At 51.6% G+C, this 15,038-nt stretch overlaps 1 protein-coding gene across 3 annotated transcripts; it reads right to left on the bottom strand.

Moving 5' to 3' along the window:
- Nucleotides 1-1,663: 1,663 nt before the first annotated feature.
- TEX22 (testis expressed 22) lies at nt 1,664-15,038 on the bottom strand. Of its 3 annotated transcripts, none has more exons than XM_004055800.5 (4): nt 14,910-15,038; nt 14,055-14,243; nt 2,006-2,134; nt 1,664-1,854 (listed from the first exon to the last, which is right to left on the bottom strand). In XM_004055800.5, the coding sequence occupies exons 2-4, from the start codon at nt 14,202-14,204 to the stop codon at nt 1,681-1,683; spliced, it is 453 nt and encodes a 150-aa protein (XP_004055848.1). In that variant the 5' UTR covers nt 14,205-14,243; nt 14,910-15,038; the 3' UTR covers nt 1,664-1,680. The 3 variants fall into 3 exon arrangements, with proteins under 3 accessions (XP_004055848.1, XP_055217733.1, XP_018865018.1); XM_055361758.2 differs by having other exon boundaries at nt 14,308-15,027; XM_019009473.4 differs by having other exon boundaries at nt 14,358-15,027.

Raw genomic sequence — 15,038 nt, 5'->3', positions numbered from 1 at the left:
AATGAGAGCAGGAGAGCTGGCAGGATGAGCCCAGCCAACCCCCAAGTCACAGAACAACGAGTGGTTCTTTAAAGCCACTCAGCAACAGAGGACTGCCCAGCTCGTCACCCCCATGGCAACTGCTTACCTGTCAGCTCCGCTCTGCCCTGTTTACACCTGGGGATGCCTGCCTGGCATGGAGCTGGGCCCATAGGATCCCATTCCCCACATCATCATCAGGGGCCTCAGAGGGGGTAGGTCATGACCCAAAACTCCCCACACCCTTAAGGACAGTGCCCTGCCCAAAACTCCCCACACCCTTAAGGACACCTGCCCTAGCCCCTGGAGGATCTGCTCTCCATCCACCTACCCTAGGGCTCCTGAGAAATGCAGAGGATCCCTAGGATGCACCAAATGACATTCAGAGGACTTGGGAGAGAAGGGGGGCACCTGGCTGTGTAATCTTGGAAGGCTTCCTGAAGGAGGAGGGAACTTCACTGAGTCTTACAGTAAGAAGGGGAGACAGGCAGGTGCAGAGGATTCAACTCGGGCCAGGGATCCTGTGTCAGGGCAGCAGGTGGCCGGCAGTGCAGTCAGGTGGCTTCTCAGCAGCGGGAAGGGGAGGGGTAGAGGCCAGGTGGGCAGCACAGCCAGCATGTAGTGTGTCTGGTGGTCCAGGCCACCGCACAGGTCCAGCTCCTGCCCTCACCTGGAGCCCAGGAGTGATCACCTCCGCTTGCCCCAAAGCCTCCTCCACCTAGCCACCTCCACAGAAGCCCAGTCAGGCCCCTAACAGTCAGTCACAGAGTCCAGGGCCCTTTCCCCACCCCCACCCACCCCAGGCTGGGAACCCATGCTCACAGCCCTCCTGCCCTGCCTCCCAATCCAGTCCCCCTGCAACTTAGTGTCCCCAAAATGCAGCTGGGACACGTTACCCCGGCTCAGCACCCTTCCGAGGGCCCTGCAGCCTGGAAACGAGGCAGTCACCCAGTGGACCATGGCCCACAGGCCCCTGCGGCAGCCAGCTCCTCACAGTTGCTCAAACCCCCTGCACAGGATACCCTCTTGGCCCTCGTCCACCACCAGCATCGCTGTCCAGAGGCCAGGAGGCATCTCTGCCTCCAGACAGCCTCCCTCTGTGCTGGGCACTGCATTGGGTCCCTGGGCTTGCTGCTCCCCACCACAGCACCCCTGGGGTCCCGTGTGCCCTTCTGGGTCTTCAGAGGCAGGACCTAATGTGAGACCCCGCCCCATGGAGAACTCTGCCTGGCCCATCTCACAGCCTGGTGCAGGCAGATACCCAGTTTCCCAGACCAGGCCAGCCAAGGAGCTGAGTCTCCAGGCAGCGCCTGCCACTGGGGCTTCCCAGGACACCAGTGCACCTCAGGCAGGCCCAGGTACCCCAGGCCTCCTCCCAGTGGCCCCGAGGGCAAGCTCCTGCTACCCAGGCCTTGCCAGGGCCCTCTCAGACTGACCCGGGGCAGTGTTCCCCTCCCCTAGATGGCCTCCCATAGCCCCTAGCCCGGTCTCCAAGGCCTCAGCAGCTGCAGGCTGTCCGGAGCCAGGTCCTGCCTGGCCTGTTTTCCTAACATGGGTGGGTGGTGACCCCCTGGTGGGGCACAAAGAAGGCGCAGAGGCTGCCCCCACCCTGGGCCCCCAAGGAAAGGCACTGGAAGACAGACAATGGGCTGAATGGGGCTCTTAGGAAGGGGGTGACCTCGAGGCCTCGAAAGTTGCATTATGCCAGAAAGGCGCACTCCGCGCCAGGAAGGCCTGGAAGGCGTTGGTGGACTCGGTAGACCTCAGCGGGTGGGGAAGGAGCACGTCCTTGTCCACGTCCTCCGACACCAGCTGGGCTACCATCTGCACGACGTCCTGCGGGCGAAGGTGGTCAGGGAGCCTCGAGGGGCGGGAAGGGGACAACGGCGGGGCCCGGGAGCGCCAGGGTAAAGGGCCCAGTGGGACTGAGTCGAGGGAGGCGAGGTGGAGGGGCGGGGCGGGGCAGGGAGGACCCGCCCCCGCGCACCCTGCAGGGCAGCTGGGCCCCGGCGGCGCCCGGCCTCTCCCGGCCGCCCAGCGTGGCCAGCCGCCGGCGCTCGTCGATGCTGACGCTCCAGTGGCGGCCCGGGCGCCTGCGTTCCGGCGGCTCGCACACCTGCGGGGACAGGGCAGCGGGTCGGCGAGGGCCTCGGCGCCAGCTCCCCTTCGCCGCTCCTACCCAGCACCCGCCGACCCTCAGAGCTCGCCCCCTCGGCGGCCGGGGGCGCTTTCTAAAGCGCCGTCTGCTCAGCCTCCCGCTGCTCCAGCGCCAGCTCCCGGCGCAGGGCCTCAGGCAGTGTGGCCCTCTGCGGCTTTGCACAGTAATCTGTGCCAGGACACCGCCCAACCCAGTACCTGCCCCGCTTCATGTACAGCAGGGCTGCCTCTGGACTGCTTAGTCCTCACGGCCGGCCCCCGGCTTGACCGGCAGGAGAACCCCCGGAGCTCGAGCACTGTTGTGTGCCTCAGGAAAGGCAGGACTAAGGCCAGCTCCAGACTGTCCTTCTCCCCAGACCCCTCTGAAATGATCATAAAGAGTTCGGGAGAAAATAAAGATCATGAATCCATAGACAAAAGACCAGCGCCAGTGGAAGAGGGCCCCTGGCAGGGTACAGGAGACTGGAGGGCAGGGACCACCAGCTGGAGAAGCTGTGGGAGGGCCACAGGGAAAGGCCAGAAGCAGGTGAGGTCCCCAGCACGACCTCTATCCCCCAAGAAGGAACTTCCCACGTGGGCTGCAGGAGACGGTTCCTCCAGACTCTGCTCAGCCTGAAGTTCACCATCCTCCACCTCCCTCACCAGGGGGAAGGGGAGAGGGGAGAAGGCAGTACCACGTTAAGAGTGGGATTCATGCAAACTCGAAGTGAATTCTCATTCCTCAAAACATTAAAATCAGAATTGCCATGGGATCCAGCAATTCCGCTTTGGGGTATATACCCAAAAGAGTTGAAGGCAGGAAGGCAAACAGATGTGCGCACTCCAACACAGCAGTGGTCATTATTCACAACAGCGAAAATGTGGAAGGAATCCAGGTTTCCACAATGGATGAATGGATAAAGAAAATGTGGCAGATCAAGAAAATGGAGTATTATTAAGCCTTAAAAAGTAAAAAGGCTGGCCGGGTGTGGTGGCTCATGCCTGTAATCCCAGCATTTTGGGAGGCCGAGGCGAGCAGATCACCTGAGGTCATGAGTTCGAGACCAGCCTGACCAACATGGAAAAACCCCATCTCTACTAAAAATACAAAATTAGCCGGGCGTGGTGGCACATGCCTGTAATCCCAGCTACTCAAGAGGCTGAGGCAGGAGAATCGCTTGAATCCGGGAGGTGGAGGTTGCACTGAGCCAAGATCACGCCATTGTACTTCAGCCTGGGCAACAAGAGCAAAACTCCGTCTCAAACAAACAAACAAAAAAGGTAAGGAGGCTAGGCGCCATGGTTCACATCTGCAATCCCAGCAGTTTGGGAGCCCAAGGCAGGAGGATCGCTTGAGGCCAGGAATTCTAAACCAGCCTGTGAGACCCCATCTCTACAAAAGAAAAATTAAAAAATTAGCCAAGTTCAGTGGCACATGCCTGTAGTCCTTGCTACTGGGGAGGCTGAGGCAGAGATTGCTTGAGCCCAGGAGGCTGAGGCTGCAGTGAACTGTGATTTTGCCACTGCACTCCAGCCTGGGTGACAGAGTAAGACTCTGGAAAAAAAAAAAGAGAGAGAAAGAAAAAGAAGGAAGGAAGGAGAAAGAGAGAAAAAGACAGAACGAAAGAAAGAATGAATGAAAGAAAGAAAGGAAGGGAGAAAGAAACAGAAAATGTAAGAAAATCCTGGCTGGGCACAGTAGCTATAATCCAAGCACTTCAGGAGGCTGAGGAGGGAGGATCGCTCGATCCCCTTGAACTCCCCAGGAGTTCAAGGCCACAGTGAGCTAGGATTGCACCACTGCACTCCAGCCTGGGTGACAGTGCAAGACTCTGTCTCAAAAAAAAAAAAAAAAAAAAAAAAGAAGAAGAAGTCTTAATAGTCTAGGGCACCACCACACAGCAGCGCTGCAAGCTAGAAGGTAATGGACAAAGCCTTAAAATCCTGAAAGAAAATTATTTCCCACCTAGTATCTCAACCAACCAAGGTGTCATTCAAGCATACAGGCAGAATAAAGATATTTTCACATCTTTAGAGTCTCAAAAACTTTCACATCCTCTGAACCCTTTTGGAGGAAGCTGCTAGATGTACTCCACCAAAACAAAGGATTAACCAAGGAGAACAAGCTGGGGCCCAGGAAACAAGGGGTTCTGTAGACAGGAGGCAGGCGGATTGTGGGGGGAGGGGAGAGGGAGTGGGGAAGGCTACTCAGTGGCCCTGCCAGCTGGGCTGGTTGCTGGCAGTCCAGGGCTCCAGGAAGGCCATTGCCAAGGAGAAAACACAGCTCCAGACAACCCAATGTACAGGGGTCTGTGAGAGGAGAGTCCTAGATTTGCTGGAAGGTTTAGGAAAGAATAATCAGTTCATAGAAGAGGGAGGAGGAGGAGGAGCAGGAGGAGGGGGAGGGGGAGGAGGGGGGAACACAATGATTTCCTCCAGGGAAAACAGCACAAAGGAAACACGGCCATCCCACGGTCACGATGCCACATGGTCACTGTAAAGCTAACAGTGGAATTGGGTTTCTGCTGAGTAGACAGAATGCTGGTGGGAGGATGGGGAAGGGGCGCTACACCCTTCGTCTCTGCGGTGGGGCATGGACAGAATGCAAGACAGAGGAATGAAAAGAGGCAGTGCGGCCGGGCACGGTGGCTCACGCCTGTAATCCCAGCATTTTGGGAGGCCAAGGCGGGCAGATCACCAGAGGTCAGGAGTTTGAGACCAGCCTGGTCAGCATGGCGAAACCCTGTTTCTACTAAAAATACAAAAATTAGCCCATCATGGTGGCACGCACCTGTAATCCCAACTACTTGGGAAGCTAAGGCAGGAGAATCGCTTGAACCCAGGAGGCAGAGGTTGCAGTGAGCCAAGATCATGCCATTGCACTCCAGTCTGGGTGATGGAGCGAGACTCTGTCTCAAAAACAAAAAACAAACAAACAAAACACAAAAATTAGCTGGGTGTGGTGGTGGGTGCCTGTAGTCCCAGCTACTTGGGAGGCTGAGGCAGGAGAATCACTTGAACCCCAGAGGCGGAGGTTGCAGTGACCCAAGATCATGCCACTGCACTCCAGCCTGGTGATAGAGTGAGACTCCGTTTCAAAAAAAAAAAAAAAAAGGAAGAAAGAAAGAAAGAAAAGGAGGCAGCGCACCGGCAAAAGTGCACTTCTCACCTCAGCATGTGGTGGGACGTCTGCAAGGGCTGAGAGTGGCTTTGGGGACTGCTGTTCTAAATATATATGTTTTAACAAAAGTAATTTAAAATTAAAAAAATAAGATTTAAGTAATGAGTAATCCAACAGACACAGGAGAACATGCACAGAACTCTTTAACTCACAGAGAATCCATGTTCTTCCCAAACACACTCAACATGCACATGAATTGGCCACAAACAAAATAGACCCCAATGCAGATAGAGCCCCATAACACAGACAGACCCCCATGCAGACAGACCCCCATAACACAGATGGACCCCCATGCAGACAGACCCCCATAACACAGATGGACCCCCATGCAGACAGACCCCCATAACACAGATGGACCCCCATGCAGACAGACCCCCATAACACAGGGTTCTGCAACTACAAAGTGACACAATTAGAAATTAATAGCAAAAGGATAACAAAACACTCCTATTGATATGGACATTCCAAAACACCCTTCTAATTAAGTCCTGAGTGAAAAAGAAAATCAAGACTGAAATACCAATTTATTTAGAAAGAAACAAGGGCAGAGTGCAGTGGCTCTCGTCTGTAATCCCAACACTTTGGGAGGCCTAGGCAGGATGGCTTGACCTCAGCAGAGAAGTTCGAGGCCAGCCAGCCTGGGCAACATAGGGAGACCTCATCTCTACAAAAAATAACTAGCTGGGCATGATGACGTGTACCTGCAGTCCCAGCTATTCGGGAGGCTGAGATGGGAGGATCACTTGAGGCTAGGAGTTCAAGGCTGCAGTGAGCCGTCATGGTGCCGCACGCTGCACTCTAGCCTAGACAACAAAGTGAGATCCCATCTCTAAAAAAATTTAAGAAACTGGCCGGGCATGGTGGCTCATGCCTGTAATCCCAGCACTTTGGGAAGCCAAGGTGGGTGAATGGACTGAGCTCAGGAGTTCGAGACCAGCCTGAGCAACATGATGAAACCCCATGACTACTAAAATATAAAAGATTAGCCAGGCATGGTGGTGTGCACCCGTAATCCCAGCTACCCAGGAGGCTGAGACAGGAGAATTGCTTGAACCCAAGAGGTGGAGGCTGCAGTGAGCCAAGATCACGCCACTGCACTCCAGCCTGGGTGACAGAGTGAGACTGTCTCAAAAAAAAAAAAAAAAAAAAAAATTAAGAAATTAGCCAGACATGGTGGCTGAGAAACGAACGATGAAATCAGGACACACCAAAACATGAGGTATGGTCAAAGCTGTGCTGCGAGAAGCTGGAGCTTTAAATACATCTTTAGAAAAAGGTCCCCAAACCATGACCGTGCAAATTATTTGAAAAGATACAAAAAGAACAGCAAAAGAAATGGTCTGAAAGCTTAAAGATGAAATTAGGAAAGATTAATGACTAAATTAAAATTAAAAAATGGTGAATAATGATCACAATGGGCTCTTTGAAAAACCAAAAAACAGACTTACTCTTTCCTTACATCCTCACCAACTCCACATAGATCCACCTTTATAATTTTTGCCAACTTTTTCACTGTTTCACTTCATTTAGTTCCTTTTTTTTTTTTTTTTTAGGAACTGCAAGTACGCAGACTTAATTCATTTTTTTTCTCCTTTTTTTTAAAGATACAGGGTCTTGTTCTGCCTCCAGAGCACCTGGGAGCCTACAGTGGCACACCACCCTGGCTAATTTTTATTTTTTGCAGAGATAGGGTCTCACTATGCTGTCCAGACTGGTCTTGAACTCCTGGCCTTAAGTGATCCTCCTGCCTTGGCCTCCTGAAGTGCTGGGATTTACAGTAGTGAACCACTGTGCCTGGCCCACTTTTCTATCCAGTTTTAAAAATAGTTTCCTCATTGCTTTCAAGCATCTCTTCATAGATTCTGGTTGGTAAACATTTGAATGTTATAAATATTACAAGTATTTTCTTCCAGACTGTCGTTTAACATTTTTGTGTCTTTGATTGCACAGAAATGTTTAAAAACTCTGCAGTTAGATTTGTCAGGCTTTTCCTTCAAGGATTTTGTGTTTGGCCTACGAAAGGCACTTATCACTTCCAGATCCCAAATATTCTCTCATATACTCTCTCAGTGCTTACATGGTTTGGGTTTAATGTTTTTTGTGTGTGCATTTTTTTGAGAGACAGAGCCGCACTCTACCGTCTTCTGACTATACAGCCAATCACCCCAATACCACTTATTGAAAGGTCTGTTTCTCACTACTCTGAAATGCCATGCTCAACATAAATTAAATCCCCACATTTATGCACAGGTTGGTTTCCGGGCTACTTGTCCAGGCAGTGGTGTCTTTGCCACCTTCTGCCACAGGGCCACACAGTTTTAGTTGTTGGAGCTGGTGCGGACAAGCCAGGCCTTGCTCTTATTTTCCAAAATTGTTGCATGGTTCCTTTTCCAAGTAAACATTTTAAAACATCTTTATTTTTTCAAATTATACTTTAATGAATATTAGCAATATCTTGTTTACTTCTGCATGCTTTTGAACTCTGAACAAAGCCACATGGCATGAATAATTTTGTCACCTTTTTGCCTCTTTCACTCAGGAATAGTCTATGAGACTCACGCTCGAGGCTGCATGCAACAGGCGTCCACACAACCACATTCCCAAATCCGAGGTAAGTTTGCTGTTTGACACAAAAATGCAACGTGAACTGATGCACGGCCGTTTGGTGTCCATCTTCACCCTGCGGTTGGAATATTCCTGTGCTTACCCCTGCACACGTTCACAACCCTACCGCTGAATTTGGTTGTTTTCAACCCACTCTGACAATGTCTGTCTTTTAACTGGAACACTTAGTCCGTTTTCACTGACTGAATTAAATGACGTACCGACGATTCTATCTGCCATCATATCTCCTTCTGTTCTTCTGCTGTAATCTGTGAGGGCAGGCAAACTCATCTAACTCCGAAGATGACAAGCAACTCGATCTTTTTTTTTTTTTTGAGTCAAGGTCTGGCTCTGTTGCCCAGGCTGGAGTGTGGCAGTGCAATCTCAGCTCACTGCAGTTTCCGCCTCACAGACACAAGTGATCCTCCTGCCTCAGCCTCCACGTACCTGGCACTACAGGTACATGCCACCATGCCTGGCTAACTTTTTGTAATTTTTTTGTAGAGATGGGGTTTTGCCATGTTGCCAGGCTGTGCTCAAGCAATCCTCCCACCTAGGCCTCCCAAAGTGCTGGGATTACAGGTGTGAGCCACCATGGCCCATCCCCATCCTCTTCTCAGAGGAACTTAGAACAATTTAGTTCCACTCACAGGCACCATCTTGACATTTATGCCATTGCAGGTACATATATTGATTGTATCCTTGCTTTTCTGTACATGAGTGACATCCAGTGACTGTCAGTTTCAGTTTACTCAGACACTTCCTACTTCCTCTCATGCTTTATCCATTTCAGACCTTTCATCACTTTCATGATGCTTTGAGATCATTTCTTCAGAACTGAGGTGAGAGTGTGCTGGGGGAAAATTCTCTTTTGTATCATTTAAAAACTTTATTTACTTAGCCCTTTGTATAATCCATTTTTGCTGGGCCTGCTATTCCAGGCTGAGCATGGCTTCCCCTGAGCACAGGCATGCTGCTGCTCTACTGTGACGAGCCCCCGTGGCTGCTTTGAAGGTTCTGTCTTCCCACTCGAATTGCTTCTGAGGTGTTTGTCGCTGGCATTCTACAATTTCACTATTATGCTTCTCAGTACATAATTTCTTAAAGCGTATAGACTAAATGACTGCCTGTGAGAGCTGTCCTCCAAGATGGCATCCAATGATCCTCACCTCCTGGTATCCATGCCCCTGTGTCGTCCCCTCTCACACTAAATAGGATGACCAGTGTATCCAAAACGGATACTGTAGAAAGAGAGGAGTGTGACTTCCAAGGTTAAGTCATGGAAGTCATTGCAGCTTTCAGCTCACTCTCTCCAAACACTCACTCTGGGGGAAGCCAGCCCCCATACTGAGGATACTGAAGCTGTCCTATGGGGAGATCCACGTGGTAAGGAGCTGAGCCTCCTGCCAGCCCCTATCATGGACTCGCCAGTCATGTGAGTGAGCTGCCGTAGAAGCAGTCTCCAGCCTTCCTCAAGCTTTGAGATGACTGAAGTGTTGACTGCTATCTCAACTATAAGCTCCTGAGAGATCTCAAACCAAAGCCACCAGCTAAGCAGCTCCCAAATTTCTGACCTACGGAAACTAAGATAAAAATACTTACTGTTTTAAGTTGCTAAGCTCTGGAGAAATTTGTCATGCAGCAATGGATAACCAATACATTGCCAAAGGCTGGGTATGGTGGCTCATGCCTGTGATCCCAGCTCTTAGGAAGGCCAGCAGTTAGAGACCAGCCTAGGTAACATAGTGAGACCCTGTCTGTAATTTTTTTTAAAAAGTAAACTAGTAACACATTTCCAGAATCACTATGTACATTTAAAATGAAATTTTCAAGATTCATGAAGTCTGTTTTTTTAAAAAACACTGAATTGTTTTTTGGAAGCTTGGCATGTTTAAAACGTTAAATCTGGCTGGGCGCAATGGCTCATGCCTATAATCCTAACACTTTGGGACCCCAAAGCTGGAAGATCACATGAGCCCAGTTCAAGACCACACCAGGCAACACAGTAAGACCCCATCTCTGCAAACATTTTTTAAAAATTAGCTAGGCATGGTGGCATGCCACTGTGGTCCCAGCTACTTGGGAGGCTGAGGTGGGAGGATAGCTGGAGTCCAGGAGGTCCAGGCTGTAGTGAGCTGTGATTAGAGAAGCAGGAGTCTAGGAGAGCCCGGGTAACATCATTTTATGTTCAACTCCACCTTGAGACTAATAGAGCACATTCCTTGCAGGTCACAACCATGGTCCTAAGATGTTTACAGCTAAGGAAGCAGCTTGGTAATGCCTACAAGGACAAACTCGTAGAAAAGGAAGTTCAGATGTCCCAACACCCACAATAATATATGCTTTCAAGATAATTATAGTTATGCTTTAATATACTTGCACACTAAAATGTAAAATAGTTTCCTTTTAATCAATAGAATAATAAATTCTTATGCTGTCAGCCCACCCACACATAGGCACAGCTTGGTCTTTACATAGATAAGACCTCGATATAAGAAAAACTAAAAACAAAGTAGGTCTGTTCCTCTGCTTGCTTGTTGAGGATGCCCTGCTCTGCAGTGGAGCGGCTTTCAATAAATGATCTCTTCTCACTGCACTCTGCAGCTCGCCTCAAATTCCTTCCTGCATGAGATCCAAAAACCCTCTCTTGGGGTCCAGATGGAGATCCCTTTTCCAGTAACACTGTGATCATGCCACTGTACTCCAGCCTGGTGACAGAGCAAGACCCTGTCTCAAAAACACACATATGAAATCTGCCCATCCAATATGATAAACATCTCCAGCAGGAGCTCTACATGCTATTCAGTAACATTGTAAAGCGTTCTTCATGAAGGAATTGAAAAACAGGTTTTTTTTTTTTTTTTTTTGAGATGGAGTCTCGCTCTGTCGCCCAGGCTGGAGTGCAATGGCGCGATCTTGTCTCACTGCAAGCTCCGCCTCCCGGGTTCACGCCATTCTCCTGCCTCAGCCTCCCGAGTAGCTGGGACTACAGGCGCCCGCCACCACACCCAGCTAATTTTTTTGTATTTTTTAGTAGAGACTGGGTTTCACCGTGTCAGCCAGGATGGTCTCGATCTCCAGACCTTGTGATCCGCCCGCCTCAGCCTCCCAAAGTGCTGGGATTACAGGCGTGAGCCACCGCACCCGGCCAGTAACAGGTTTATTTCTAAGAACTTCATAGTTCCTGTTGCTAAGTTGAAGAGCATCCTTTGTTTCCATTCCATTTTCTGCTTTTTACTGTGTTGAAAAGTTGTGAATGGTGATCACATATCCAAACTCCCTCTTTTATCGGTACTCATGTTTCTTAAATTGGATTTTCCAAGTAGGTAACATATTAGATGCAAATAGTGATTTTCATCTTTTCAGATATTTACACATCTCATTTTCTTGATTTACTATAAGGGCTTCGGTTTCCAGAATACTGTTTATTTACTTTTTTGAGACAGTCTCCCTCTGTCGCCCAGGCTGGAGTGCGGTGGCGGAATCTAGGCTCACTGCATCCTCCAACTCCCGGGTTCAAGCAACTCTCCTGCCTCAGCCTCCCAAGTAGCTGGGATTACAGGCACCCACCACCATGCCCAGCTAATTTTTTTATTTTTAATAGAGACGGGGTTTCATCACATTTACCAGGATGGTCTCCAACTCTCGACCTCAGGTGATCCGCCTGCCTCGGCCTCCCGAATTGTTGGGATTACAGGCGTGAGCCACCACACCTGGCGATTTTTCTGACGTCATAGTGGTACCATGCATCCATCTGCTTGCATCTGAAATACTTCCATTGGTGGCCACTGCAAGCTTTGAGAGCTCCCCTCCGTCAGGCTAAGGAGATGTCCATCTCTTCCCACCTTATCCAGAACCTACAGGTTTCTATACTTCGGTATTTTTTAAATTATACTTTAAGTTCTAGGGTACATGTGCACAACGTGCAGGTTTGTTACATATGTATACATGTACCATGCTGGTGTGCCGCACCCATTAACTCGTCATTTAGCATTAGGTGTATCTCCTAATGCTATCCCTCCCCCCACCCCACAACAGTCCCCGGCGTGTGATGTTCCCCTTCCTGTGTCCAAGTGTTGTCATTGTTCAATTCCCACCTACGAGTGAGAACATGCAGCGTTTGGTTTTTTGTCCTTGCGATAGTTTGCTGAGAATGATGGTTTCCAGCTTCATCCATGTCCCTACAAAGGACATGAACTCATCCTTTTTTATGGCTGCGACTTCTTTTGTTCTTAAGGAAAGATACTGGAATTTATTAGTATTACTTTTCAACATCTATTGAGATAATATGATTTTCCACCTGTTGTTACTGAACTTTATTTACAGATTTCAAAATTCCTTTGTCCTTGGGTTACAATCTTCTTTTATTTACATACAACTTCATTTATTCCATATACATTCATTGAGCACCTACTATGTGCCAGACACTGTCCTAAGCACTGGGACAGAGCTGTGAAGAGACATGTGCCTGCTCTCCTGGCAGGCGGAAGTGTGCAGGACCCATCCTTATGGCTATGAAATTCAGCATTTCAGGTGCTCCTGGATTTGGTCTAGTACTTACTCAGGATTTTTCAATCTATGCCCACAGGTAGACTGGCACATCGTTTTCTCTTTTTCCTTTTCTCCCTCTGTTCTCTTCTGGCACTGGTATTGGGTGATACCAGCTCCATATCAGAAGTGGCTCTGGGCAGGTGAAGCTTCATCAATGAGGATGACTAATTTCTTGTTTGCAAGTGCCCACCTATAAAGTCATCTGGGCACCCACATTTTTTAGGGAAGATTCCCTGTCCCCAAACTAAAAACCTGCCCGTCAGCAGAGATGCACCCATACCCCTTTCCACCCTTGGCCAACAACCTAATTCTCCCACTGCTCGCCTGCCCTCGGAGGCCTTCAGCCCACTCTTCTGCCTCCCAGCCTTGTCCTCAACCACTATTACCCATAGCCACCAGTCCATCTTTTGGAACTACAAATACAGCCTGGCTGCCCCTGCCCAAGAGCCACTGGGTCCCTGTGTCCTTGCTGGATGTGGGTCCAATACACACTCCTCCTGCATCCACATCCCTACCCCTTCAGACATAGTGCCCTGTCCCCAGCCCTGTGCAGGACAGAAGCCTCACACCCCCGGCCCTCCTCCTGAGCGGCCCTCACTAGACAGGTGACCTATGTGTATTTATAGTCCGGAATGCCTGTCATGAGATGTTCGCCTGCATCTGCTGGTTTGGTCACCCCACTCCCCAGCACCTGACACCATCATAGGGGTTTTGAAAGCATTTGGGCCTGAAGGACATGACTGAGAGGGTACAAAGGGGCCTCAGCGGGCAGCCCTGGGAACACACGCAGACACGCCTGTGTGCATGGCTCAATGAGCTCCCCACACTGAACTGGCCACATGACCAGCACCAGCTGCCAAAGCATTGCCAGTGCCCAGGAGCCCCTGCACCCATCTCGCCACAGCCTAGAGCCATCTCTGAGCCTGGCTTTGAACCTTCCAAAAGTGGAAACACACAAGTGGGGTTCTGGCTTCCTCTGCCCTCAGAAAACGTCCTAAGGCTGAACAGCTATATCCCACCATTCTCACTACTGGGCCTGACACAAGCCTGTAGCTCACTGTCCAGCAGTAGAGAGACCAGGAGATGCTTCCAGTTTGGGGAATCACAGCAGAGCCTCTCCCACCATTTTGTTTTGGTCAACTTTCAGTGACAAATCCTTCTCCTGACAGCTGCCCCACCTGGTTGGGAGGACACCACCCCCCCGGGGACCTTGCTTTCCCTCCTGCTTCTTGCCACCTTCAGCCTGGGGTGGGAGGCACTGGGGAGGGCTAACGGAAGTGTGTTGCCTTGCCTCCTTCCTGGCCTTGGAAGACCTCTCTACAGAGGCCAGCAGAGGCCGGTGGCCCACGGTTCTGGAGGCAAGAAGGGTGCAGGTCCACCTTGGTGCTCGTCCAGGGCCATGGGGAAGAGAGCCTCCTGAGTCCAGCCATCTGTTTCTCATCAGTCCCCACTCAGTCCTCCCCTGAGGCTGCCCATCACGACCAGCCTGGAGTTTTCAGAGACAGCGGCCTCAGGTGGGCTGGGGACAGGAGAGTAGCCTCGGCCAGGGTTTCCTTCCGCTTACCCAGTCCTGAGTCTGCAGTCCCTGCTGAACGCTGCTCTGGATACTGGGCTGGCCCCAGGCTGCTGTCAGGCCCAGTGGGGGCCGCCTGTGCTCTTCGGAGAGGTGCGACTCCAGCTTCTTCCCCTGGGGGGACAGTTTCCTGCTGTCCATCTCTAGCCCTAGTAGGCTGCTTGTCCACACCTCTGAGATCTGGGGGAAGGAGCAGGATGAGGTGGGGCGGGGCCCCCAAGGCCACCCATGTGCCCACCAATACCTGAGTCCCTGGGGGCAGATGGTGGCAGTATCAGGGTCTGCTAGGGTCACCTTCCAGCCAAAGATCAGGCATCACTGACTCCTCTGGGTGGAGTGGATCCCCCAGCTCCCGCCGCAGCGCTTCTCCACACCAGCCTCCCGAACTGTCCTCTCTGCCCCTGCCGACCCCACCTCGGGAGCCTGGAAAGCCTTCGGCAGCCTCCTGCACAGACTCCACGCCGCTGCCAGCCTTCTCAAACGGTTCCAGGGGCATCAGCCCTCAGCCAGCACTGCGGGCACGCTCTCAGGGCCCGGCCTTGCTACGCCGGGGGCGAAGGAAAGGCCCAGAGCTCTTGCCACAGCCCTGCTCCCGACCCTGAGACCTCCCCTCCACGCGGCCCAGGCCTCACCCCAGGCCCAGCCCGGAGCCCTTACGTGCCCGCCCTCTCCGGTGGGGAGGAGGGGTCTGCGCGGCCGGGGTCCGCGGAGGGACGGGGGAAGAAGGCTCAGGACCCAGGCTGGAGGCCGTGGGCACTCTGGGGTTCGGCGGGGGGCGGGGTACACGGGAACGGCGGTCGGAGGTGGGGGGTACGTGGGCACCCGGAGACAGAAGGAGGGACAGACCCGCCGCGGACGGAGAGGCCACAGGGGGCCGGTGGAGTACACCGCGGCTTGAGGAGGCCCAAGGGGCCGGCGCCTCGCTCCAGAACTTCCGCTACGGCAAGCCCCGCCCCCGCCGGTTCCGCTTCCGGT

The sequence above is a fragment of the Gorilla gorilla genome, chromosome 15 (genome assembly GCF_029281585.2).
Source record: "Gorilla gorilla gorilla isolate KB3781 chromosome 15, NHGRI_mGorGor1-v2.1_pri, whole genome shotgun sequence".
Classification (NCBI taxonomy): domain Eukaryota; kingdom Metazoa; phylum Chordata; class Mammalia; order Primates; family Hominidae; genus Gorilla; species Gorilla gorilla.
This window is presented reverse-complemented; position numbering and strand designations above follow the sequence as displayed.

Excerpts from the sequence above, each read along its gene's own strand:
- TEX22 (XM_004055800.5), bottom strand. The coding sequence starts at position 14,204 with ATGGACAGCAGGAAACTGTCCCCCCAGGGGAAGAAGCTGGAGTCGCAC. Across the intron at positions 2,135-14,054 it reads GACTGCAGACTCAGGACTGG|GTGTGCGAGCCGCCGGAACG; the intron begins GTAAGCGGAAGG and ends CTGTCCCCGCAG. Across the intron at positions 1,855-2,005 it reads GGGCCCAGCTGCCCTGCAGG|GACGTCGTGCAGATGGTAGC; the intron begins GTGCGCGGGGGC and ends CTTCGCCCGCAG.